The sequence below is a fragment of the Jaculus jaculus genome, chromosome 4 (assembly GCF_020740685.1).
Source record: "Jaculus jaculus isolate mJacJac1 chromosome 4, mJacJac1.mat.Y.cur, whole genome shotgun sequence".
Classification (NCBI taxonomy): Eukaryota; Metazoa; Chordata; class Mammalia; order Rodentia; family Dipodidae; genus Jaculus; species Jaculus jaculus.
Window position 1 is genome coordinate 1,150,654 of NC_059105.1, and position 26,249 is coordinate 1,176,902.

The 26,249-nt window shown below is 53.2% G+C and overlaps 2 protein-coding genes across 2 annotated transcripts; one reads left to right on the forward strand and one right to left on the reverse strand.

Annotated features, from left to right (window-relative positions):
* The first annotated feature begins 1,398 nt into the window (after positions 1–1,398).
* On the forward strand, positions 1,399–11,509 carry Mab21l4 (mab-21 like 4). The gene is made up of 6 exons (XM_004667769.2): positions 1,399–1,515; positions 2,183–2,752; positions 5,952–6,177; positions 7,586–7,739; positions 8,881–9,237; positions 10,160–11,509. Exons 2-6 carry the CDS (start codon positions 2,239–2,241, stop codon positions 10,250–10,252), a joined length of 1,344 nt encoding a protein of 447 aa, XP_004667826.2. The 5' UTR covers positions 1,399–1,515; positions 2,183–2,238; the 3' UTR covers positions 10,253–11,509.
* Positions 11,510–15,952: 4,443 nt separating this feature from the next.
* Agxt (alanine--glyoxylate and serine--pyruvate aminotransferase) lies at positions 15,953–25,462 on the reverse strand. The gene is made up of 11 exons (XM_004667820.2): positions 25,232–25,462; positions 24,947–25,139; positions 23,762–23,826; positions 23,317–23,417; positions 22,109–22,179; positions 21,018–21,102; positions 20,115–20,210; positions 19,418–19,487; positions 16,928–17,023; positions 16,494–16,622; positions 15,953–16,060 (listed from the first exon to the last, which is right to left on the reverse strand). Exons 1-11 carry the CDS (start codon positions 25,460–25,462, stop codon positions 15,953–15,955), a joined length of 1,245 nt encoding a protein of 414 aa, XP_004667877.1.
* Between the last annotated feature and the right edge of the window lie 787 nt (positions 25,463–26,249).

Below are 26,249 nucleotides of genomic sequence, written 5' to 3' on the forward strand. Positions count from 1 at the left end.
GTGCAGTGTCAATACAGTGTGGAGCCTACATCACAGAAATCCATCTCATCAACTCTCTGCAGCCTGGAATGTTCCTTCCCTGACGGTCTTTCCCAGCATATCTGAGAATTCCTGAAATACAGGATCTGTGAGCTTGTCTCTGAGCTGCACTGAGATGTTGAATCAATAGCCAAATATGTTCTTGGTTGACCTGCATCACCATGGTCCTTGGAGTCTGTGGGATCTGTGGGCTCTGCTGCCCATTCTGGATTCACCATCCCCTCCGTGCCCCTCTGCTCTACACATAGCCCCTTTGCAGACTACATACAGGCTCTTGTGGTCAAACGCTGCCTGGCAGTTGCTGTGTCCCTGCAGCCAGCAGCCCCACCCCTCTTTCATAAGTCCAGGCAGCACCCAAGTCCAACTCTCCACTGTCTACCATTCACAGTATTGTCCACACGGTGTATAGGCACTGGGCCCAGATGCAGGACACATCAAGGAGACTAACACTGTTCCAGCCATGGGGAGCTCACCGTGGCTGTTATCACCCATGGAAAGGCACTGGACGGGGCAGGACAAGGGATTCTGATGTGAGGTCCTTCTCCCTCCACGTCAGCTCCCCTCCCCACATCACCAGAGGGTAGCAGCTGTGGAGCTCAGAAGAGGGCTTGGATGCCTAGGAGCTAAGGCAGGGCCTTCCTCAGGCCTCAGGCCTGGTGCTTTGGTGGATGGAGTAGCTGAGTCTCCTGAATGACTTTTGGAGACTACCTTGAGACTATGGAGGGAATGGAGTTGGGAAAGTTGGAGACACCATTAAAGCCGAAAGCTAAACAGAATAGGAATTGCCAAGCCTTAATGCTGAGGCTGAGGGTCAGGACTGGACTGCCCAGGACTGCAGGATCCACCTCTCAAAGGCCACTGTGCTGTGAAAGCTGTGGAGCTTGGGAGGAGGGTGGAAGGCAGGGAATGGTAATGGCTGTGTGCACGGGCCAGCGGCAGCCAGGGGCCTAGAACCTGAGCCCCAGGGAGGGGCAGTGACATACTGAGTAACCCCACAGATAAGGCTGGGCCAGGCTATGTAGAAACCTGTCTCTGCTCATGGAGGCCCACAGTTGCCTGCACTTGGGTGACAGCCCCTTGGGGTTGCCAAGCAACGAGTGAGTGTTTTCCCTCCCATCTGATAGTACCAACTTGGCTGCAGCTCTCTAGGGTCTGGGGCTACATGAGGCAGGGGCTATATATATGAGGTAGCTACAGAGATGGAATCTTAGAGATGCTTGTGGAAGATGGTCTTCCTGTAGGCTATTCTCAGCTGAGCTGCTTCTGCACACTGCCACCTCTGGGGGCCAAGGGTTGATAGGGGTGGTTCCCTCCTGCCAGTCAGAACTTGCAAGGCCTTGTGTAGGGAGGAGAGGGAAGGAGGCGGTAGGCAGGGCCCAGGCAGGTATGGAGGGGCCTGTAGGGTGAGGCTTTCCAGCCGTGAGGCGGAGCCAGAGATTGCTTCCCCCAGAAACAGCAATTCCAGCTCTCTTCCAGGTAGGTGCTGGTTGATCTCAGAGGGAGACCAGAGGGTCAGGGTGGGCAGCGCTAAGGGCCCAGACCAGCCAGCTGTGTGGACAACAGGTGAGGGAAGGCTGACTCATACCTGGGCTTCCAGACAAGCTTGAGGCCACTGCCATCTAGCTGGTGGCACAGGTGTCTGAGGGGTGCATGCTGTGGAGACACCGCCCAAGTCTGGCTTGAAGCTCCTTGCTCTCTAGGCTACCTTAGGGAGATGGTCCATACAGGGTCTAGGGAGCCATTGCCTTTTTCATCTGTGCCTCTCTGTCTGACAGGGAGACTGAGGCACAGCAGGCACATTCCACAGAGACTTTTCTGCCCAGCTATTAGGATGGGGGTTGAAACACCAGGAGCACAGCTCCTGCCCCAGGGTTGGGCCACTGTGTCTTTGGGCCTCAGCTTAAGGAGGAAGTAAGGAGGAAGAAGAGAGCTAACCAAGCTGGGCCTCCCTGGACAGCCCCCTGTGACATTCCTAATTGTTGGGTACTGACTCACCTCACTTCAAAGGCCTTGGCTCTGGTTCAGCTATTTAACCTGCTGTGCGGAGCAGAGCCCGTCACTCTGGAACCTACGGGGAGCTGAGCCCCTCCTGCAGACCTGCGGCTCACTCAGGCAGGTGCCTTGTTTTCTTCTTCCTCACCAGCCAACAGCGGTCCCCAAGGACCACCAGCCCTGGCCCTGCCACCTGCTGCTCAGCGGATGTCTGCACCCTATGTCCGGGGCCCTGCCATGGCTGAGCAGGTGCCTCTGTGGCACCACTACCTGCTAGCCATCCAGTCGCGGGAAGCACCCCGAGTCCAGGACTACCAGCAAGCAGAGAATGTGCTGCTCACGGTGCTGGAGCAAGTGCATGCCCTGGACCCTCGTTTCCTTGTGGACTACTCCCGGGATGTACAGGCCTTCCAGTTTGCCCTGCGCTCCTCAGAGGACCCACTAGATGTAGAGGTGCCCCTGCGAGTGGACACCAGGGACCTCCTGATCGAGGAGACAGAGGCCACCAAGCCGGGGGATGGCCCTGCACTCTGCCGCCTGGGTGTCCCCAAGGAAGCAGCTGGTCTGGAGCGTTGGATGACTGATGACATCTTCAGTGCCTCCGCAGAGGACAATGACAAGTGTTGCGGCCACATTGCTCCCAGCAAGGTCCTGTGTGTCCTCAAAGACCTCCTGGTGGCGGCCATTGTGCACTGCAGGCATCACAGCCTCATCCCGCCAGGTAGCGACAGGGACTATCTACATACATGTGCACATATGTTGTACCATGCACATGATCACCCTGAGGGCACTGGGTGGTGACTGGCCTGCGGGGCTGTGTCTATGGTCTATGTGTGTGCTCTGTGTGTGTTCTCTGTGTGTGCGGGTGTGCTGTGACCTGTTGGGGTGAGTCAGGAGGCCCCACTCTAGTCCTTGTGCCCAAGAAAGCAGAAAATGCCTCCTTCGTGGTCTGTGCCTGCATGGCAATTTGGGGAATGGCATTTTCATGGGTGTCACCTTGTAGGCACTTGGAACATTGTGACCAGCCCATTGTCTTGCTGACCAACGTGCTTGATGAGGGCCCTGGCAGATTTCTGGATGGTTGGTTTTGGTTTCTGTTACCGCATCTTGAGATCATACTCACGGCTTTCCCCACTTCAACCTTGGTCATATTGCACAACGCGGTGTGTGTATATATGTGAGTGTTCAAGGATGCAAGTGCATGTGGGTGTGCATACATGTGTATGTGGGGACATGAATCCATCAGTGTGCATCTGTATAGTGTGAGTATACATATGTAAATGTGTACTTTTATACATATGGCACACATGTGCATATGTCTTTGTCAAGTTGGTAGTTGGTATCTTGGTCCCCAGTGGGCTCTGAGGTTTGGCACTTCCAAATGTTCCAGGGACTTGAGCTAAGTCTTTTGCTTGACATTTTGTTGATGTGATATGGGGTATGTGAGCTCCAGGTGGGTAGGGTTACGGGCATGGCCAGAAGTGGCTGGTTTCCTTTAGCAAAGCCAGCTGGAAGGGGGGAACAGTCTGTGAGGAGCCAGGACAATGGGACCCCTGAGTGGTGAAGTTCATCCTCTTGGGATCACAACAAGGATGTCATGTTGTTCTTCCAGGGCACTAGGGACTGAGACAGGATGTCCTACTCATACAGGAGGGGATGGACATATGGTGACAGCTGCCACTTCCTCATATGGATTTATCATCTCAAGTCACCTCTGTGGTATTCTTCTGTTCTCAATGGGAGGTCACTGAGTGGGGCTGGTCAGCCTCTCCCAATGGGTAACATGCCTGGGCTGCCTGGCATGTGGAGCCTGGCCTCCTGGGTGCATGTACAGGGTCCTTGGCACCTGTGCCAGCAGGACTGCCCTGCCCTTTCATGTTTTCTGGAGCTCTGGGGAAAGGTGCCCAGTAGAGCTCATGGCTGGGCATCTGGGCTTCAGGCTGGCCTTTGAGATGCAGGGGCCCTTGGGCTTCCAGACAGACTTCCAGAAGAGCAGCTTCTGAGAGCATGTCCTTCCAGACCTTCCTTTCATATGCTCTGGGGCAGGGGACTGACCTCTTGGGTGGCCCGAGACTGTCATTAAGTGTCTGGCTCTTGGTGTTCTTGCAAACCCTCAGACATCTTAGATGGTCATTTCCTAGCTCTTTAGTCCCTACATGTCTTTGTTTTCTGTAGGTCCACTATTCCACTGGGGGGCAGACCCATTCTGTTGGGAAAACCAGGAGGCTCCTAGGCTGTGGGACCATTAAGAAACAGACCCTGGTTTGCTTGCATGCTCCGGTGGCCTCCTGGCTGAGAAGACAGACCCCACAGCCTGGGGCCCCTGCCTGCTACCAGGCTGAGCTGACCCATGGGAAACTCTAGCCATTGTTTCTGACCCTTTCCTTAAAAGGGAAGTCACTGCCTGGTGACAGGGTTCAGCTGCCCCCTCCCTGGAACCAGTGAGACAAGCCCCAGCTGAGGTAGCCCAGCTAGCATGGGTGTGGCTGGCTGCCTTCCAGCTTCCACTTCACAGATAAAATGTGTATCCACAGTAACAAGGTCACAAAGCCACCAAGTGGCTGGGATTGACTGCACCTCAATGCTACACGGAGGGAGGCCTGGGATTGCTCTTCCATCACTGATTGGGATACCCAAGTTAGATAGGATGAAGCCTTACAGGGGGTAGACCGAGAGTCACACAAGGAGGCCAAGTTTCTTCTCTTAGGGTCCTCAATGTCCCTGTTATGGTGGAAATGCTGTTGCCAGTCCCACTTAACCATGAAAACCTTCCTTAAAGGCTTTTGTAGGGGGCTCCTTTTGGGCACCAGCTACCAGCAGGTTGGCTGTCCTGGCCTTTGTCCAAACCTCCTCAATAGGCAGTTTCTGGGAGGGAAGGCAAGGTTGCCCCACCCCGAGCCTGTGCAATAGTGTGGGTATCCCTGCTGTGCCCCTCACTGTCTTTGTGATAATATGAGCAACCCTCTTATTCACCTCCCTGTCTCTGGTGCTGATTTGTTTTGCAGGGAGAACACCGTGGCAGAAGGCCAGAAGGGCTCCAGGCCACACTAATCCCAAGCCCTGCCACTCCTGAAATGCCTCCTCTTGAGTGGCCTGCGGGGCTCTAAGATAGGGACATGGGCTCTGAGTTAATCCCTGGGTAGGGTCTCAGTGGGAAGGAATATAGGAAGTCTCTTGACCAGAGTGTGTTGTCCATGGGGGTGACAGAGGTGGCTAGTTTCTGGGTAACTGCTGGGGTGTGAGTAGATCCCAAGCCTCATCATGCAGTATGCAGTACCAGGAGTGGGGTGCTGTCCTGGACAGTACACCCTGGAAGCCTGAAGACTAAGAAGGTTCAGAGTGACATGGCGGGGCACCTTCCTCATGGTCCTTTTAGTAAAGAGCCATAGGCTCTGAGCTGCCAGGGGCTGGTGCAGAACATGTGGTGGGCTCTAGGTAGGTTTCCCCAGCCTCAGTTTGCAGAACCCTAGCTTTAAGTGTGTGGGCCTGGGGCAGCACTACACCTGGTGCTGCTTCTCAGGGCTTGGGCTCTCTTCTGGCTGCAGCCTGGGCCCTGAATGGAGCTGAGCATGAGCTGAAGTGGAACCTGTTGTGGGAAGCGGGTAGATCCCAGGAGGTATAGGCAGCAGGCTAGGGCCATGTGACTGAGGGAGGGTCCTGCAGAGAGGTAGCTCAGCAGGGAAACTGATGGCATGATAGATGCTGTGACATGGCTCAGCTGGCAGGTGCCATGAATGGAGTGGTATCATAGCACTGGCACAGCCAACCACTTGCTCAGCTATGACTACTGGATAGGCAAGTGTGTCCCTGCCCTGGGAGGGCAAGTGCAGAAGTAGCAGCCTGTGGGGGACAGCAGGGTGGGGTGTCTGGACTGGTGGGGTCCAGGAGAGGGCAGCTGGCCTGACCTTGGGTAATTTCAGGTTCACTGAATGCAGCCAGTCTGAAGGAGGGGCAGCTGCGCTTGTCCTTGTTGGTGTCCAGTGGCTGGAGAAAGATCCACTTCAATGTTGTGCCTGTGGTGAGGAGGAAGCACAAGATACCTGTCCTAGAGGGGGCCCACTTGACACCCGGATTTCCTAAGATCGCCTTGAGAAAGATTGCCAGCCATGGGGTGGACCTCGTACCTTCCAGCAACCAACACTGGAGGTATGCCCCCCACCCACTGGTTCTCTGGGTCCTGCAGGCAGGGTTGGGTCTGCTTGCCTCCACCCTGTGGGCTTCTGCATCTTGATGAGGGGTCAGAGTGAGGCTCAATGTTTTGAAGAGCTGTAGAGAAGGCACACCCAGGTCCTCTCCTATGTGGGAGGTGACCAGTGACATTGGGTTATGAGGAGAGAACCACTGTGGAAGGTAGTGTTGGAGGGAGCCCTTCACCATCAGCCTCCCTCCTTTGCTCTGGATGGACATCAGCAGAGAAACCATGTCCAGAAGCTTAAAAGTCCCCTCATTGTGAGGATAGCCATGACAATGAAACTAGCTCTGGTTTGCTAACACTTTAGGTCAGGGAAGTGCCTCTGGAAGCCCCTCCCTGAAGGTTCCTCAACCTGGGCTGTTTAGGTACAGATGCCCATTAACCTGCCAACACCTCATTTCTAGCAGTTAGTTTCTCCTTGAGTCCCCAGTCTCTGTCTCTAGAAACCTGAAAACAGATGAAGGCCACCTGCCACCAAGCCAGGTCATAGGAGAGGGAAGAAGGGGGCAGAGGCTAAGTCCCCCTTAAGAATACACGCACACCAGGACTTAGAGTCTGGGCTCGCTCTATCCAGACCCGACACCATTGAATGGCACCTCATGCAGGGCTGTGGTGATTTGGCCTGGGGGACTATTGTGCCTGAGGTGGTACTGTCTCATAGCCAACACTTCTGAAGCTGTTCAAGTCTCGGTGCTCCAGTCCTCCTCCTGAGACGCTTGTGGCATCCCTCCCAGCTGGCCAGTTCACACAGAGTGGGGCCTGTGTCAGGCTTGCTGTGTGAGCAACTGCCAACCAAGGCAGGTTAAAAGTTGGGCTGAGCAGAGCCATTTACTGTGAGGAAATTAGAAACTGGCCTTTCCAGTGCCTCTCCCCCACGGGCTAGTGCAGGGTAGCTGACCCATTAGGACAGAACTCTCAGGGAATGGAAGGACCAGCCTTTGTTCTGTAAGTGTACAGTGAGCACGTCTGCTGTGTGGCATCCTGTGTGGGGGTGGGGATCTTGCAACTTTTGGCCATCCTCCAACCGCCCATGGGGTGGGCTTGGGTTTTCCTAGTGGGCCTTGAGGGGCCAACATCCTGCTGGGCTAGAGCTCCACTGACCCTCTAGTCTGTGCAGAGGGCGAGGTCTCCCTCTATCCTTGCATGTCATGGCTAGGAGTCTGAAACCTAGACATTGACATTGAGTGGCCCCTGAGTCCACTTCTGAGAGACATGGAGGTGGCAGGGTACAGAACAGCCACTCTTAGGGTGAGAACCTCATGGGGCTTGGGAGCTTCTGACCCTAGGGAGCAGTGGCAACTAAGGCTTTTCTTTCTGGTAATACATGGGTCACTGGGTCTGATGGATGGGTCTGACTTCTAGGACCTCCACTGGCTACCTGCTTAGCCAACTGCTTGGTGCCCTGGGCTCCCTCCCCGGCCACCGCCTGGACAGTCTCTCAGTCCTTGACCGAGTGAACCTGGAGAGCTGGAGGGGTGGTGGCCAGAACCCTGGCCTGACTTTTGACCACCTGAAGGTACGCACAGTAGTTTAGCGCCTGTCCTGCTCTGCCTCTGCTGCCTGTGACCAGGTGGCAGAGGGCAGGGTGCCCAGGCATGTCCCTTGCACCAGCTCCCACACTAGGTGATCATGGGTGTTAGGGGGACTCTGGATTCAGAGGAAGAGGCTGTGATTTAGGAGGGACATCAGGCAGGTGAGACTGCAGGCTGCTACGGCATATCAGGCTGATGATCTTGGCTATTCCTGGGCAGGTGACCTCAGATCCCTGCCAGACTTGGAACTGGATCAGACCTTGAGTTAGGCTTCACAGAATCTGTGAACATCCCTGTCCAGGTTTCCACTTGGTCTGGAGCCAGTTCAGGGCGCATGAGAGCATTGGTTCCCTTCCTGCTGCTCCTGGATAGGGCTGGATACTCTGGCATGTCCCACTAGGGCCTTTGTAATGGTCCAGTGTTAAAAAGAATAAGGAGGAGGGCTCTGGCCACCTCAGCCTTCAAGGTTGCTAGGGGAAAGCAGATGGGGCAGAGCTATGGAGCACTGGGAAATCCCTGGAGTATACCACAGGATTGAAGTGTTGAGGGGCAGGTGGGCTGACCAGTATTCATATGACAGCTCTGTTGGGAGTCCCCTGTGTTAACTCAGGCTGTTCACAGACTTCTCAGGCCTCCACATGAAGTGGAGCCAGTTCCAGTGGCTGCTTAGGATCAGATGCATGGTAACTCATGGTCCCCAAATGAATTGAGAGGTGCCAGGGAAAGAAAAGGACCTGAGAACACAGAAATGCAGCTGAGTGACAAGGGGAGAGCCTGAGCAGAGCCTTAGGGTGGGCAGGAGCAGAAGGGCACCCCAATGTCTTGGAGTGGCCTCTTTGGGTTGGGCTGCAAGGAATGAGCAGGAGATAAATGGAGAGGCCTGAGTGAAAGCTCTGAGGAAGGATGGAGCCTCAGACAGCCCCAAAAGAGTCCTGGGAACCAGATGGAAGATCAGCAGAGGCTGGAAGGAGGGACCTGGAAAGGATGAAGGAGCAGGGAGAGCTTCAGGAGCTGCCGGGGCGCTCTGACACTCAGCGACAAGGGGAGGGATGGTCTGGCGAGGGCAGCTGTGGGTGGTGGGGACTGCCCCATTGCTCGCAGGTGGCCTGACCCTGTACTCTGCAGACGGCGCTGCTCTGGGCCTCTGCGCTTTTCCCAGCGCCCGAGGACTGGGCAGAGCTGCAGGGCGCAGTGTACCGCCTGCTGGTGGTGCTGCTGTGCTGCCTGGCCACCCGGAACCTGCCCCACTTCCTCCATCCGGAGCACAACCTGCTGCAGAACAGTGAGCTGGACCTCGGGGACATCTACCAGCGCGTGGAGCACTTTGCCAGCCAGCCTGAGGCATCTCTGCTCATCCATGTCACGCACCTGGGTCGTACCCGCCCACCCCGAATAGACAATGGGGTTAAGGCGCTCCTGCAGCTGCCTGCCAGTGACCCTACGTACTGGACCACTGCGTATTTTGATGTCCTGCTGGACAAGGTGAGTGGGTGCAGCTGCCACAGGAGAGAGCACTAGTCCAGTACTCTGGCCACTTCCTCCCAGGTCAGATGTCTGAGGACAGCTGGGGAGGGGTCAGGCCTCCAGATGCTGTGGATCGGATGGGACATGGAGTGCTCCCCCGGAGTGGCCGCACAGATGCAAGGCTCCTCTGTGAGCCAGGGCAGCATGGCTGAAACTGTCCCCATGTCCCAAGGAATCACCCCAAACCACAAGAGAAAACATCCAGAACACCCTTTAACCCTGGGGGCTCAGCTTTTCTAGGCTTCCTGGGGTCTGGTTTCTATGAGCCTCTGGACTTGGGAGCCCCATGGCCATGCCCTTGGAGACTTTGTGTCCTCTGGCCTGATGTTTGGGTATACCTGTTACTCTTCCAGCTGTTTCTTCCACTCCTACAGAATCTATGCCCCCTGCAAAGGCTGACCCTCACTCCCACCGCGGGAGTAAGCACAACCTCATTCCGGGCACATCTGATGTTTCCTGGCAAACCTCTTCCCTCCTAGCAGGACAAGGACCAGGGTGGTCACCAGGATGCTGGGATCTCCATCTTATGGTGGTCACCAGGATGCTGGGATCTCCATCTTATTTCAGTGACCCCTCCCCCTGATAAAGAGCAGACAGCTCCCTACTGCCACTCAAGAATTGTTACCTAATCTCTAGGCCAAGGTTATGGGCCTATCCAAAGTTCTCAGACCTGTGGAACGGAGGCTCAATGAGCACTTAGCAGGGCTTCCTGTGTTGGGCTGTTAGAGGACAGATGCTAGCCAGTCCATCTATAGAGATGATGACTCAGGCAGGAAACTCAGTGTCAGGGAGGGCCGTGGTCTATGTTCTGGGCCCTGTGATGCTTGGGACAAGTGTGGCCCAGCTGTATCTGTGACCCTTTGTCCCTACTCACTTGCAGTTCCAAGTCTTCAACATCCAGGATAAGGACCGTATCACAGCCATGCAGAGCATCTTCCAGAAGACCAAGACCCTGGACGGCGAGCGGAACTAGTTGCATTGCCCAGTCTCTGCAAACTTGCAGGAGGTTCCTGGGACTTTTGGAGAAGGAGAAGCTTCTTGATGAGGGGGTCATGCAGGGGCTTTGTGCCCAGGGACTTTGGTCCAAGGGCCATCTGGGAGTCTGAGTGCCATGCAATGGGGACATGAGGCAGTTGCCATGTCCTACCTGAAGGCCTGAGATGGAGGGGTCATGTACTTCACAGGACACACATTAATCCATCTCTGACATTGTTAGCAAAGTGGGGTGTGGGCCTGAGCCTGGAGAACAGGTGCTTGTCCCTGTCAGCTCTGCACACCTCTCCTTGGGGATGAAGTTCCATGTACCCAGTGCTGAACAAACTACCGCTTCAGTACGTCCAGTGCAGAGGGTTCCCACTTTCTGAATCTGTCAGTGGAAATATAGGAACCTAAAGGTCTAAGAGGCCCATGTGATGGATGATTTCCAACCTTCTCCATTCTCAGACAGTGTCCCCTATGCCAGGTGTGCCTACTCCCTAGTTCAGGGAGCGATGACCCTCAGCTTCTCCTGCCAGCCCGCACTGGCCGACTGCTCCCATCACTCCAGAGGTGCCTCCTGGGCTAGACCAGGCGTCCTGTTCTGGAACCTGATGTTCCCTCTCCTACTATCCTGTCCCCACAGACCCTCTCTTGTGCCTGCCTGCAGCCAGGGACATCTATTTTCTATCATCTATCCTTTGTGCTCAGTGGCTTTAGCTCCTCAAGCTTTTAGGGAGGGAACCTGTAGTCCTACATGTGTGCAGGCCACACAACTCTGAGTATCCTCCAAGGTCCAATGGCATGAGTCAGAGCAATCACACAATGAAAGCAAGTGCCCAGGACCTCTGAAAGCTATAGGATCAGTACTTGAGCTGACACCAACAACCCTGAGTGAGAACCACAGCTCGGTCCCTATGTGATTCATACCAGACTCAGGCCTACCTAGGTTACCACCTTGCTGTAGAGTGTGAATCAGGATAGGAGAAATAAGAACTGTGACCAGAGGAAAGGTCAAAAGAACAGTGTGAAATCATTCTAGTCCACAGCTCTCTCAAACATATCACATCAGGAACAGTAGGAGAATGTGGTGCTTCTTTAATGACTAGCTTGGTGAGATGGCCCCAGCAGGAACCCAGTGTACTATGGTGAGTGTCAGGCTTACACAACGAAGCCCACAGGAACTATGATAGACATAATCTGCTATAGACCAGGATGCCGGGGCTTCAGGAGCTTACTCTGTGGGCATAGACCTGAGGACACTTTTTTTTTTTTTTTTTTGCTCCCATTAGAAGAGAGGACCAGAAAGAGTGTGGAGCAGGGCAGTGTAGGGTCTGGTCTAGGCCCACATTAACCTTCCCACCCTAGGTGTGAGGTGGACCTGGGGGCATGTGCTACAGAATGTCTGGTTCACTGTGCCAATGGCATTGTGCAGATCAGAGCCCAGAGCGTTCATGGGCAAGTTCTCTGATGCCTTATCAGATGTACTCAGTCCATAAGGTGAGGGATAAAAGCCTCATTAAAATTTTAAAGTCTGTCACAAAGGCAATGCCTTTAGTGGTTCAGAAGCCTGGGATAGGCTAGAACCTAGCCACACTAGCTAGCTTCCATGCTTGGTGGCCTCCATGGCTCTTGGAAATGGCATGCACCTCATTTACAAATATCTGTTGACTAAGTGACTGGAACAGATGTCAGTTCTGAGCAGGGCCAGAGCAGAAGTGAGTTCTCTAGTAGCCTCATGCTACGATATGATGTGGTGCCAATGGTATGTGTAGAAACAGCACTGTGCATATTCCTGGAAAGCTCCAGAGCAGGAGTTGAGGCTGTGAAGCAAGGATGTGTGGGGCACAGAAGAGGCAGAATCTCTGTTCTGCAGGGAGTGTCTACAAAGGGCCTTGTAGAAAGGCAGCTTCTGAAGTGCCACATGACCCTGTTTCTGGTAAGCTTGTTGTCTCCTGTGCATAGGGATGGCCTTGGAGACATCCTGAAGAGCAGAAGGAAACATCAAGCCTGGACATGATGGCCTGTTCTGTGGGGACACATTTCCAAGGGACTTTCCTGACTCAGAAAAGGCAGCAGTGAGGGACAGAGCATCAAGTAATAGGGTTCCTTGGGCTGGGAAGATGGCTAAGTGGTTAAAGTTCCTTGCTTGCAAAGCCTGCCATATTGGGTTAGATTACCCAGTACCCATGTAAAGCCAGATGCATAAGGTGGTGCATGCATCTGGAGTGCATTTGCAGTGGCAAGAGGTCCTGGCATACCCGCTCACTCTCTCTTTCTCCACCTGTCTCTGTCTTTCCTTACAAATAAGTAAATAAATAAATAAATAAAATTTTTAGAAAAGAAATAGTTTTCCTTATCTGTGGAGATCAGCAACATTGATAAGGAACATACAGATGTAAGACAGTATCATAGGTGAAGGCTATTTCAAATGCTGAGTAAGTTGTTGGGAAAGATCCAGCTCTCTAAATACAAGCAGACCTCACAATGCATGAGCGCCCATGGATTGAGTACAAAGGAGAGAAACAGCCACGCCACATTCACACTTGAAGATGTGAACATCCTACTCTTGGTAGTTTGTACAAAAGGCAAACAAAAAAAAAGTCAATGAATGTGAAGAGACCTGGAAGACCTCTGCTGCTAGCCATCCTTAACTGCCTCTGGAGAAGTCCACCCTGGTCTATAAGACAAGTCTTGGTGCATTTACACAGAATTAAAATCCTTGTATAAAATGAGTTCTCACCTTGATAGGCACAAATTAGAGATAAAAAAACAAGAGGCTATTTAGAATATCCTCAAATATTTACAACCTGAGTCTAAATAATCTAAGGTTCAAAGAAGAAATCACAAGGGAAATCATAAAGTATTTTGACCTAGGTGATAATGAAAACAATTATCAAAACTGGGAGATGCAACAGAGATGGCCTTAAGAGGGAAATCTTTAGCTTTAAGCCCTCAGAAAAAAGAGGTGTTTAAAGTCAACTATCCAAGCTTCTACTATAGGAAGCTAGAAAAATAAGAGCATTCCACAAGGATTTAGACAGTTATCACATGTTAATCCAGAATGTATTTAAAGTTTAGATTAAAAGGAGTAAATTAAAACTAAAGGTTCAGGACTGGTGAGATGGCTTAGTAGTCAAGGCACTTGCCTGCAAAGCTAAAGGACCCAGGTTTGATTTCCCAGTATCCATGTAAAGCCAGATGCACAAGGTGGCGCATGAGTCTGGAGTTCATTTGCAGTGGCTAGAGGCCCTGGTGTACCAGTTATCTCTCTCTCTCTATTTGCCTCTTTCTCTCATAAATAAATAAAATATTTTTAAAAAGCAAAAGTTCAGCTGGACATGGTGACATGTGATTTTAGTCCCAGCACTCGGAGGCAGAGGTAGAAGAATCACTGTGAATTCGAGGCCAGACTAGGACTACAGAGTGAGTTCCACATCAGCCTGGGCAAGAGTGAGACCCTGCCTAGGAAAAACAATAAAATAAAAATAAATAAAACCAAAGGTTGTCAAATAAAGGAGATTGTAAAATATAGTGGAAACTGAAAGACAACAGACATAAATGCTGCTGATTTGGAAAGACTAATTTAATTGATACTTTCTATCAATACTGATAAAAAAGGGAGAAAATATAAATTACCAGTATTAGGAATGAAGAAAGGGAAATTACTATGGATCCAAAAGTACAGCAAAGGGACACTGTGAATGACTTTATGCCAACACATGCAACAGCCAAATGAAATGCAAACATGCCCTGGGAAATATAAGGGACCCCCAAAGAAGTCTAGTCAGGCATGTGATGCCAACCCTCAGGAGGCAAGAGGATTGTGAGTTTGAGACCAACCTGAGCTACATAAGGAGACCATGTCCGAAATGGAAGGAAGGAAAGAAGGGAGGGAGGGATAGAGTAGAAGAGAGAAAGGGAGGAGGGAAAGAAGGAAAGGAAAGGAAAAGGGAAAAATGAAAAGAAATAAAGGAAAGAAAGAGGGGAGAGAGGACCCCATGTTTACTGAAAATTGAATTCATTGAAAAAACTTTCCATACCTGAACACTAGGTTGTTAAATTCTACCTAACACTTAGGAGAAAGTAATCCTGTTCTTGAAAAACTTTATTAGAAAACAAAGCAGAAGAAAGTACTGCCCAGATCTTAACCTCAACACCAAAACATGACAAACACAGGTCCGTCACGAAGTGCCTCACAGCAGTAAAGGAAAGGGAGTCAGTGAGAAAGGAACTCAGTGGAGTTACAAGTACTGGAAAATATATAGCTGTTATCAATTATAGACAACTCACTTACCTACCTAGAAAATTCAAAGAACTCCACAAAAAGCACTAGAACTGTGGATTCAGCAAGGCCAGAAGATACAAAATTAACAGAGAAAACATTGTATATTAAAAGTAAACAATTGAGGTGCTGGGGAAATTGCTTAGTAGTTAAGATGTTTGCCTGCAAAGCCTAAGGACCCTGGTTTGATTCCCCAGGGCCCACATAAACCAGATGTATGAGGGGCACTTGTGTCTGGAGTTCGTTTGCAGTGGCTGGAAGCCCTGGTATGCCCATTCTGTCTTTCTTTCTGCCTCTTCCTCTCTCTCTCAAATAAATAAATAAATAAATAAATAAATAATTAAAAAATAACAGTTGAAAATGAAAAAAATTAAAATACCATTTATAACATCATCAAAATATCAAATTTCTAGGAACAAATCTTTAATTTTTTTATTTTTAGAGAGATCTTTCCATCTTTTTCCCAGGGCTCTGAGGACCTGCTGTATGGCTGCCACAGACGCATCTTTTGGCCTCCCCAGAAGCGTCCCAGAAGCAAGGGAGGGGGGAAAAGCAGAGGAGGAAACTGGGGCTTGGGACAAGTTGGGTACAAAAAGATGGCCAGGGCTAAGGGGCTACAGGACCTGGGGGTTTTGTCAGTGTAAGGGTTCCTGTGGGCTCACCTGGATGTGCCATGTAAGGGTATAGCTTTATTTATTTATCTTTGTATGTGTATGTGGGGCGTGTGTGTGTGAGAGAGTGTGTGTGCTTGTGTGGGAGCCAAAGGTTGAAATGGGGCATTTCTATCAATCGTTTTCCTTTTATTTTTCTGAGGTAGGGTCTCTCACTGGAGGCCAGAGTTGCTGATCTTGCTAGTGTAGCTAACCTCCTAGCCATGGAGGATGCCTGTTTCAGACCCTCGTACTGGGGTGATAGGTCGACCACCATGCCCATCCAACATTCACATTTGTACATCTAAACTCCTGTCTTCATACTTGCATGGCAAATGCTTTACCAACTGAGTCTTCCTCCAGCCCCAAGGGTGTGTTTTGGGGAGTGGTATCTGCGGCCACAGCAAGCTGGCACACCCCCAGCCCTGGTAAAGGATCTGCCTTTGGGCCCAAGACAAGGAGTGCCCCTCAAAGGGCCAAATGGACAGTGCAGATAGCAGTGGAACCCTTATCATTCTTCCTCAACTCCACGCAGTGAGAGAAAATGTTTGACCAGCACTTTATTAAGTATTCTTCAAAACTGCAGCAAGTTTTGAAGGTGATGTGGGTCCTGTTTCCATGAGGCCTCACTTGCAGGGAGAAGGGCCACCCACCCTGTCCCTTGCCTGGCTGGGTCAGCAGCAGGCCTGGTGGTCTTACACAGTCTTTTGGCTCCTGTCATACTCTTGGCCCCTCTAAAGGCTGTGATCTGGTAAGAGAAGGCTCACAGCTTGTTCTGAGGGCAGTGCTGTAAGGCCTCCCTCAGGGCCTCTGCCATGCGGTCCACATTCTCCTTCGTGGCATTGTAGCCTAGCAGGCCAATCCGCAGCACCTAGTGGGCACAGGCCGGACAGATGTCAGTCAACCTCTTTGGCCCTGAAGGGAGCCTAGTCAGAGCCTGTCATCCTATGGGGTCACCACCCACCTGGTGTGCAGGAGGGAAGTAGACAGCCTTGTGCAGACCACCCAGAGCTGGTCCTCCCCTGAACCCACAGAATGGAGGGAGTCCCGAGGGCAGCACGTGGAGTCACTCAGCACTCAGAGCAGAGCCACAAAGACTGTTCTGAGACCTCACCACTGTGAGAAGGACTGAAGGAAGCACTGCCTGGATGCCTCCTTGTACTAAAGGGAGGGGCACTCCCTTAGGGACAGCTCGGCTGTCCTGGGCCCTGCCCGACTCAGCGCAGATGGAGCACACAGCCAGCTCAGCATGGGGTGTCTAGTGCCTCAGAGTGCAGAGCCCTGGCCCTCAGGCATCTCCTTACCTTCCCTTCGGAGGGCCCAAAGCCACCGGTGATTTCTATGTCAAAGTGGTCCACGACGTAGTTGACAATGTCTCTCCAGTTGTAGCCTGTAGGCACAGCCACAGTGGTGACTGTGGGCAGCCGGATTGCCTGCAGGAAGTGTGGGGCTCAGCCACATGGGCCAGGGTCCTGGGTGCCCTTCTAGTTGGTGCTCAGGATCTGTCTGACTTGAGCTAGCTTCAGATTCCAAAGAAAGAGCTGGAGGAAATCAGCTTGCCAGAAAGGGTAGGGCTCCCTAGGCAGAGTGTAGGAGGCACCTGGAGACCCTCAAGAGGTACCCTCACCTGAGAGAGGCTCCGTTCCCACTGAAATGCAGCACTTGGTGCAATCCTCACCCTCCAGGCTGGGCCGCAGCCTGGCTCACTAGCTGACTCCCTGCCCCCCGGGCTCCTCACCGGGTCCTTCACAAAAAGCTGCAGGCCCAGCCCCTGCAGGCGCTCATGCAGATAGGCTGTGGTCTCCTGGTGCCTCTGCCAGGAATGCTCCAGGCCCTGTGGGAAAAGAGCAGGACACTGACCAGTAGGTAGGGCGGAGCTCCTTCCCAAGGTGGCAGCGGCACGAGGCTCCGTGAGGAGCCCGAGCCTGAGCATGCTGTGGCAACCTCTGGGGCCCTAGCTTCTGGGAAGACACTGGAGAGTCTGGGCTGAGGAATCTAGAAGCAAGAGGAAAGGTCTAGGAGGGAGGGAGGTGGGCACCAGCTTTCCATGGGCACCTGGTGTCTCCAGGGGAAGACAGACAAGGTGTACTGTAGAGGGCATGGGGCTGCATAGGGATGGAAGGGGCTGCTGGCCATTTGAGAGCGGAGCGGTTGGAACCAGGTGCCCAACTCCTCCTGTGACAGGTGGCCTCTCTAACCCTAGACCTCAAGTGACCATGACCTATGAACCTTAGTAACTTGTCCTCCCTGAACCCAGCCCCATCGTCAATCTCAGGCCACATCTTACCCATTAGCAAGTGCTCTCCACTGGCCCCCAAGACCCACCATCTTCCCAGGACACTGATCCCACAATCCAAATGCTACCAAAGCCTGCTAAGTGTGTTCCTTTCTCGTGACCCTTTCCATCTCACTATGAAATTCAGGCTGGCCTAAACTTGCCATATGGGCCAGACTGGTCTTAACTTTCTTTTTATTTGCTTTATTTATTTATTTTGGCATGTGATGTGTGTGTGTGTTCTTGTCTTATAAGCGTGAGCACACATATATGTGCATGTATGTGGCAGCCAGAGGGCAATTTTGAGTGTCATTCCTCAGGTATGCCATTTACTTTTAGAGACATGGTCTCTCATTGGCCTGAAGCTCATCAGTTAGGCTAGATTGGCTAGCCCCTGAGCCCCAGGGGTTCCCTACCTCTGCCTCCCCAGTGCTGGTGTACAGGCATACGCCCTACACCCAGCATTTTTATCTGGGTACTGAGGATCTAATTCAGGTCCTTATGCTTGCAAGGCAAGCACGTTATCAACTGAATATATCAATCAATTTTCCCAGCTCTGGCTTTGAGCTCCTTATTCTCCACTTTAGTCTCCTGAATGCTGAGATGACAGGTAGGTGCCACCACACCTTGCTCTTGACTCCTGACCTCTCTTTCTTCCCTACCTGTCTCAGCCCTAGCCCTTGCTTCTCAGGGGCATCTGGTATGCAGCCCCAGGTAACATATGGGTGACAACCCAGCTCATGTTAACTCACAGGTGGTGGCTTGTCAGGTAGAATGAGACCAAACACAGTGGCCATATCCCAGGGGCCCTTCCTGCCCCATGTGGTTGGAAGTGGCCAGTGATGGCCATCAGAAAGGTTGTGGCCAAGGCTTTGACCATTTTTCCTGTCCTGTTTCCTTTGCAGCCAACAGGGCCTACAGTCACACGTCACCTCCTGTATTATGAGAGTGGACTTTGCACTGGACACAACCATCACCCTGGCCACCCCACTGCTCTGGAAGCTGCCTATGCCTAGAGAGTGCCAACATCTCCTGACTAAGGTGAGCACTATGGTAGCCGGGTGTGTGTGTCACCAAGGCTTGGGTGGAAACCGTCCTGGCAGCAGTATTGAGCGGGAACTGTAGGCAGTGGCTAGGATCTGACTGGCAGCATGGTGCGCAATAACAGTTGGGACTGGTGGTACATACCTGTGGTCCCAGCACTTGAAAGGTGGAGGCAGTTAGTGCGTCAGGAGATCAAGGCCAACCCGGGCCTCGGATACAAAGCAAGCTTGAAACTAGCCTGTTACAGGGGTCCCTGTCTCAAAAAAGGGGGTGGGGTGGGTAGGGTAGTCCCATGTAGTACCTTCAGACATGTTATGATGTAGTCAGAAGGCCCTAGTCAAATGTGGTCCTTAAATTTGGACTTCCCAGCCTCCAAAGCCACTAGTGGAATAGATTTGTTAGTTATCTAAGGCACAGCTGCCAATCCATTAACCACCAGCTATATGCCCAGCTTCTGGAACCTGTGCCCCTTCCCCTCTAAGACCCTCTCATTTAGCTCCAGGGCTTCCTTTTAGCCCCATCGCTCTACTCCAAGGCCTCTTGCTCAGACTCCAGTGCTCTGCTCAACAGCTGAAGGGCAGAAGACAGCCACGCGGGCATCTGTCCCGGGCCCTGTCCTCAGCCTGCTCACAGCACAGTTCCAGCCTTCTCCTCCCAGGGAGCCAGCCCCCCACCCCCTTGCCTTCTCTCAGCTGTGGACCCCTCTCCCTGCTTGACTATAGTGTGTCATTCTTCCAGGCCAGACCCATTAACAAACCAAGGAGCCTCATGACTATTTTAGGAACCTTCTTGTCTAATTTCCCCAGAGTAGCTGGAGGGATTACAGAGGCCTCCCAGAGGCATTCAGTCTGTCAGCCTCCTCTACTCTCCCTCTCCCTCTGCAACCTGGGCCGAAGCCCCTCCCCTTACCTCCTCTGCAATGAGTGCCAGGCTTTCCCTCAGGCAGTATAAGCTGATGACAGGCATTGTATGATGGTTCCTGGGGGACAGGAGGGTCCTGGTCCAGTGCCATAGTGAGGACTGGGCCAGGGGTGACTGTTCCACTCTCAGCAGGGCAGGCTCTTTGGGTGCAGCCAGCCCTTCCCCAGGGACACTGTCCAGTTTCGGGTCACAAGCCTGGTTGCCAGGGAAGGTAGGTCCATCTGGGGCCTGGCAATGTGCAGGGGCAAGGCAGAAGGGAACAGGCACAGGCAGCTGCCACCTGCCACTGAGGCCGCCTGTCCTTGTGAAGCTAGCACACTAGGCTAGGATACCAGTGCTTACAACTTATCCTGTATGTCACAAACAGGCCTTTGAGATTATGGCCAAGTTTGCCCATGGAGCCCCTGGTGAAGAGACGTAAACTGAGGCCTGGGAATGGGAAGATATAGCAGAGCATGTCCAAAGAGCTAAGGGAGGACAAGGTGGTAGGGACTTTCTGTTGGACCTGAGCCCCCAGGTCAGGTGACAAGTGGGGCCCCGTGTGGGCCAGTACAGGGGAGTCCCAGGGCTCTAGTCAGGGTGTGAGGCACCAAGGTGTGGGATGGAGAGTCCAGCACGTGTGACTGGTTCAGTGTAGGGGGAGGCCACCCCACCATCCCAACCCTTGTCCCCGCCAGATCCTCACATTCTTGTCTTGCCCTCACAACCCCACAACTTGGCCAAACAAGTGATGTCCATGAGAAAAGAGACAGGCTTCGTCTTCCGAGAGTAGACCTTGTGCCTGGGCAAGAGAAACCAGCCTAAGCCTTTGGGATCATCCTGTGTCACAGACGGGGGACAGGACAGACAGGTGACTGTCCTTAAGTTTTCGCTCAAGGGACTGGGGGCACCCAGCTGGTAGTGAGCTCCTCAGGCTACCTCACCCTCTGACCCTCGGACTGTTATGTGTGGGCTCAAGTCAAACTCTTCCACTCTTAAGTCTCTTCCTCTCTCTCACAACTTTGTCCTGCGTCATTCATCAGGGGGATCTGAGGCCTGGGCTCGAGCTTCCTAAGGCTGATTTCCCCAGTCTTCACCCCCTCTCCTGATGACTCCCTATACCTTCTCCCATGACCAAGCTGGCATTTGACTTGCCACCCAGGTATAATTCCTGGCCATACCCTCATTCCTGGGAGGCTGATGGCTGCCTACTGAGCCCTCTCTCCCATCTTTCTCTCCCTCGTTCTGGCCTCTCTCTGGACGCTGGAGATGATCGTAGAACTACAGAGTGAGGGGAGGTGGCTTGCACCTATCCTTGAGCCACATCCTGCACCAACTCCTGCTGTTAGGACATGGGAGCTGGGCCTCGGCTCACCCTTTGGCATGAAGCTATACCCACCTGAATGCCACTATCTGATCCTGTCCATATCCCAGGCTCCGTCCTGTGCCCTCCCCTGTCCCACAACTGTGTGAAAGCTTCAGAGCAAAGCTAGCCTTGGGGACACCCTAGAAGGACGGGCAGGGAGAGCTTCAGCTCCAGAGCCCTTCCTTCCCTCCACCGGCACTCCCTCTGCATCCATACCCCAGGAAGGGTCCTTGGCTCACTCACTTGGCCTTGTCACTGAAGGAGATAAGGGAGGTCCCTGGTGGGGCATTCAGTACCTTCTGGGAGCCAGAGTACAAGACATCAATGCCTGCATGGGAGAGAGGGTGTGCTCATGATGGGCTGAGACTCCAGAGCAGTTGCCCCAGCCCAGGCCCCGTGCCATGTCTGGAGGACCACAGGCGATGGTATGTGGAAGCCGGGAGGGTGTGTGCTGACACGGCTTCATCACAGCTGTGCCTTACGCTGAGCCGCAGCATAACCTCTTCCTTTGTGAACTCAAAGCTGCCCAACCTGGACAGCCCAGTGAGGCATCTGAGGATAGCCCACCACCCTTAGCACCATAGCCTAACCTACATTGGATGGCTAGACTGGTTCTCCCTTCTCCAACTCACTCCTGTTGTAGCAGAAGAGCCTCCCCCCCCCCCGCCAAAGGAGCTGCTGCCTCCCTCTGGCACCCAGAATGCCCAGGTCTGATGACCTGGCAGAAACTCAGGCTGTTGATACATTCCAGAGCCTGTATTGCCGTAGGCTATAGTGTGCATATGCGTCCCCAGGGGCACATATGTCGGCAGCTTGGTCCTCAGAGTGGTGTGGGAGGGGTGGAATCTCTAAGAGGAGGAGACTAGTAGGAGGCCATTGGGTTATGGGTTGCCTAATGTTCAGAAAAGAGTAGTTATGAAAGAGCGAGCCTGCCTCTCCCACTCTCTGGCTCCCTGCCTGCCCTGCGTTTGACCTTTTCGTCTTGAGTCTTGAACACTCCTACTGTGTTGCCGTCCTTCTTGTGGTGATTGTGGTGATGGAGCTCGGGCCATTGATGGAGGCCAAAGTATGCTGTTTGACTTCCTGCCTAGCCTAACTTTGTGAGCTAAGTAAACACCTTTTGCATATCAGCATCTAGCCCTGGGTATTTTGTCACAGAAATGTAAACTGCAATAATCTCCCCAGTAAGGATGGGGGCACAGGGCTGTCAGTCCAGCTATGGGCTGGTGGTGGGCCTGTGGGTACTGTCACACTAAGCCTTCCAGCACCAGCTGTCGTCTCAGAGTTCACCAGTGTGTGTAACCTGGAACAGGGTGCATCAGGCACACCCTTACCTTGCTGGTCCATGTAGAGGGGGACCCCGCCCAGCGATGCCACAGAATCCACCAAGAGCAGGCACTGGTACCTAGAAGAGGCATAGGACGTGAGAGTGTAGCAGGAGGGCCCCAGGCGTTCAGACTCAGACTGGACTGGGTTTCTGGAGGGACCCTGAAAGCCTTTAGAAGAACAGCAAGGCCGAGGAGAAGGATCCCTTCTCCCTCCAGCATGGAGCCGCCTCTTGGAGCGGGCGGGGCCTCCCAGACCTGTACTCACTCCCCAACGCAGCCCCTTGCAGCCAAGGCAGCTACAGAACTGACCAGGTGTCAATCCTGGGGTCTGGGTGTGGATTATGATTCAGGTCACCTGGCTGCATTACCTCCACAGACACATGTACAAGGGTCGGCCTGGGAAGCTAGGGCTCGAAGCTCCACGAGCCAGCGAGGGTCCCCAGTGACCTGGCAGCATCAGAGTCCAAGCCTCCCTCTACCAACAGCTGCTCACTCAGCCTCTCACTGCAAGTGCAGAGCCCTGAGAGGCCAGAACCCAGGACAGCCCGGGCAGTAGCCGTGGCAGTGTACTCTCCTCCACCAGTTTCTCCTCAGAGAACAGGCCCAGAAGCACCCATGCCTGCAGGGGCAGTTTGGACAGCACAGACATCCAAGTAACTGGGGCTTATGGGTAAGGTTCTGCATAGCGGGCTATCTCAGTGGGGACCTTGCCCAGGGGAGCTCCCATGTATCCAAGGTCCATGGCGACCCTTTCCGACTGCTCCCCTATCCTATGGTCAGCTCCACAGTGCTGCTGGGTCACAGAGGAGTGGGCACCATGTCTCAAGAGGGAAACCCCATAAATCCTCTTGGAGGGACTGGGAGGGAAGTGCAGGGTAGGGTTCGACTCTGGGTCTGTGGATCTTTGGATGAGGTGAAGCAGGTCCTGGGCTGCAGACATCAGATTTCATCACCCTCCCCAGCCACTAAGCATTTGATCCTGTTCCAGCCCCTGGGCTCTCATCAGGTGGAAGGAGCCAACCCAGATTCAGCTAGGAGCAGAGGGGCTTGGAGGTGCCTGCCCTGTGCTGTGTGACCGAGGCACAGTGGATGTAGGACGTGGAACATCTGGCCAGCTTGACAGCCTCAGTCAGACCCACCAGCTCCCTGCACGTAGCACCCAGCCAACTCTGTGTTATGCTCTGCCATGTCACTGCCCCCTTGGTCAAGCTTACTTGTGACAGAGCTCCCCGTAGCCATCCAGAGGCTGCATTACACCGGTGGAGGACTCCCCATGGGTAAGGAACAGCACCACTGGTTTGTGCTGGGCTAGGCCCTGAGGAGCAGAGGGAAAAGCTGATGGGGGTCCCTCTAGGCCATTCAGCCCCTCACAGAGGGATGTCAGCTGGTAAGGACAGGGTTCAGGGCTGCCCACATATACCCCCTCCCTGATCCAAGGGTGCCATCCAGCCTCATGCTTGCAGCTATGCTGGCCCTGCACACAGAACTGGACCCCTTACTCAGTTTTTCTACCAGATAAAACAAAACTTATCACCTGTTCCCTGTTAACTGGAGTGCCTCGCTTACAACTAGTCCCAGATGCTAGGAAGGGCTGCCAGCCAGCTCTGGCCTTAGCCTCCCAGCTCTATCTCTTCAGCCCTGAGGCCAGTATCTCAGTACCTCCTCCACCTCCTGTAGTGTGTAATGGCTTCCAGGCTCCTTGATCATTCGATGCACATGGGCTCCTGGGGTCAGGGACAGAGAGAGCAGTGAGAAGGGAGCAGTAGGGGACCCCACTCATCCAGGTGGCTGGACCACAGAGGAAGAGGAACATGCTCAGTAAGGGCTGGCCCCCAGGACATTGGAACCAGAGCTTTGGGGTGCCCCTTCTTCAGGCTGTTATACCCGAGGTTCTTGGCAGCCTCATTATACAGATAATAAACAAGCATCGGTATGAGGTCACACTTGAGCAGTGTAGGTGAATTCTTGGTGGAATCCGTGGCCCAAACCAACTCAGAAAGTCCATGACATTTCATAGAAGACTAAGCGATGGTATAAATGAGTGACAAAGGACGAGTCAGGCATTGACCCTGTGGGGCTTCCAGGAGCCAAGCAGCTGACTTAGATGGTGTGTCTGAGTCCTGTGTCCAGTGCACGGCCCACAACCAGAGTTCTGATGGCAGAGAAACCTGGGGCAGGGCCTCTTAAGCCTCTGGGAGGGGTAGAGAGGGCTTAGTCTAGGCATCAGAGCCCGGACGCTGCTGTCTCCTCTGGGTCCCTGTCTCTCACTGGATCCCCTTGAAAACTAGGGACTGGAGGATCCGCTAAGAGCTTGGGACCTTCTGGGCTTTTGGCTGCACACCCGCAGATGGCCATCAGTGGTGTTGAGCATGCATGACATCTGCAGAGGCTAGGGCCCATCAGGAAGTCTGGTCTCGGGCTCAGCCTCTAGAGGGCGAACTGTCTCTAGGCTGCTTCTGGGATATGTGGAGAGGCTCAGCCTCTGAAACCCACCCTGTCAAAGAACAGAGCAATGCCTGAGGTCTCCAAGGGACTACCTGGGTTCAGACCGGGGCCTTCCCACAGCACCCTTCCATGCATAATGGAAACAGCTGTCCCAAACTCTAGAAGACCAGGGGGAAAAGTCACCCACTGTGCTGCTGTCTATCAGGGTCTTGAGAGGGTCTTGATGCCTGCGAGGAGGAGGCAGCAGCCTGGGGAGATGGACGCAGGAGAGGCCAAAAAGGGAGGAGTGTTCACTGGAGGCAGCTCAGGTCAGTGCCTGCCTGGTAGAGAGAGCATACAGCTCACCCCAGGAGGCCTCCAGAGAAAAGACACAGGGCCATAGCCTCCCCTCTCCCTTACCAATGCGCTCTGCGATATCTGCAGCCCGCAGCCCCCAGACACCATTGGCACCGACTAGGAAGGACTCCCCAGGTTCCAGGAGGTTGACTAGGGCTGTCTCCATGGCACAGTGTCCCGAGCCACTGATGGCCAGTGTGAGGGGATTCGTGGTCTGAAACGCATACTGGATTCCTTGTTTGATCTCATCCATGATCTAGGTAGTGTGCACACAGGTCAGACTGGCCCCTCTGCTGGCTCCCGAGTAACCACCACTTCAACAGGGCCCCAAGTGCCACTGAGGCTTACCTGCTGCATCTCCTTGCTCATGTGCCCAATCACCTGTAGCCCCCCGGCTGCCAGGACTCGTGGGGCCAGGTTGGAGGGGCCAGGACCCAGCAGGAGCCTCTTGGGGACTGAGAAGGGCTTGCTTAGGGTCTCTGGGGGTGACACCAGCAGCTGGTGGGAGGCCATGGTCCGCACCCAACCTGACACTCTGGGGCACAGGGCCACACTGGCCTTGGCTAGTGCTCGGAACATTTCCCAGCTGTCCCTGCGCTGGACTCAGAGGCCAGGCCTGATCGATGCGCCTCTGCTGCCTCCACACCTTTTATTGTCGCTTGAACCCTGATCAATGTTTGTTCTTCCGTCAGGACAGACAGGACAGTTGGCATGTTGAATCTTCCACGGGGGGAGGGGAGCCTCTGAAGTTCAGTCAAAAGCAAAAAGCTGTGAAGGGCATCATACCCTCATTCCTTGGCCCAGCACCCACTTAGCCAGCATTCTGCAAGTGTGTTGCCTCAAGCTTGCAGGACCGCCGAGGATCAAGGCTGCAGTGGACCCAGTGCAGCCACAGTGGGTGGAGCTGGGTTCCAGTAAAACTCCATTCACACAGCTCTTACACAAAGTAATGAACATTAATGTGCAGAATACACACAAGCCACACTCATGTACACTAAACCATATACATGTCGCATTCGTTCACACATCAATTTTCACATTCACATAACTCACACTCACATTCATACACTCATATACCATGAATTTACACACTAGATCATACATGTCATATACATTAACTCTCACACGCACACTCATGCTCACACAGAAGTCACATTCATTTACTCACATAATAACTCATACATGTCTCACACACATTGACACACTTGCACAAGGCACACATTCACACACATTACCTAGTGCTCATGCCTACACCCTCACAAAACACATAAGACACACTTGTATTCACACATATCAACTCACACAAGTGACACACATTAACGCATATGGAACTCACACAAGTAACACTCACTTTAACTCATACATT

Coding starts and splice junctions, on each gene's coding strand:
- Mab21l4 (XM_004667769.2), top strand. CDS start 2,239: ATGTCTGCACCCTATGTCCGGGGCCCTGCCATGGCTGAGCAGGTGCCT. Junction 6,178..7,585: donor TCCAGCAACCAACACTGGAG/GTATGCCCCCCA, acceptor TCTGACTTCTAG/GACCTCCACTGGCTACCTGC. Junction 7,740..8,880: donor TGACTTTTGACCACCTGAAG/GTACGCACAGTA, acceptor TGTACTCTGCAG/ACGGCGCTGCTCTGGGCCTC.
- Agxt (XM_004667820.2), bottom strand. CDS start 25,462: ATGTTCCGAGCACTAGCCAAGGCCAGTGTGGCCCTGTGCCCCAGAGTG. Junction 23,827..24,946: donor AGATATCGCAGAGCGCATTG/GTAAGGGAGAGG, acceptor CCCTGACCCCAG/GAGCCCATGTGCATCGAATG. Junction 16,061..16,493: donor TTGGGCCCTCCGAAGGGAAG/GTAAGGAGATGC, acceptor TGTGCCCACTAG/GTGCTGCGGATTGGCCTGCT.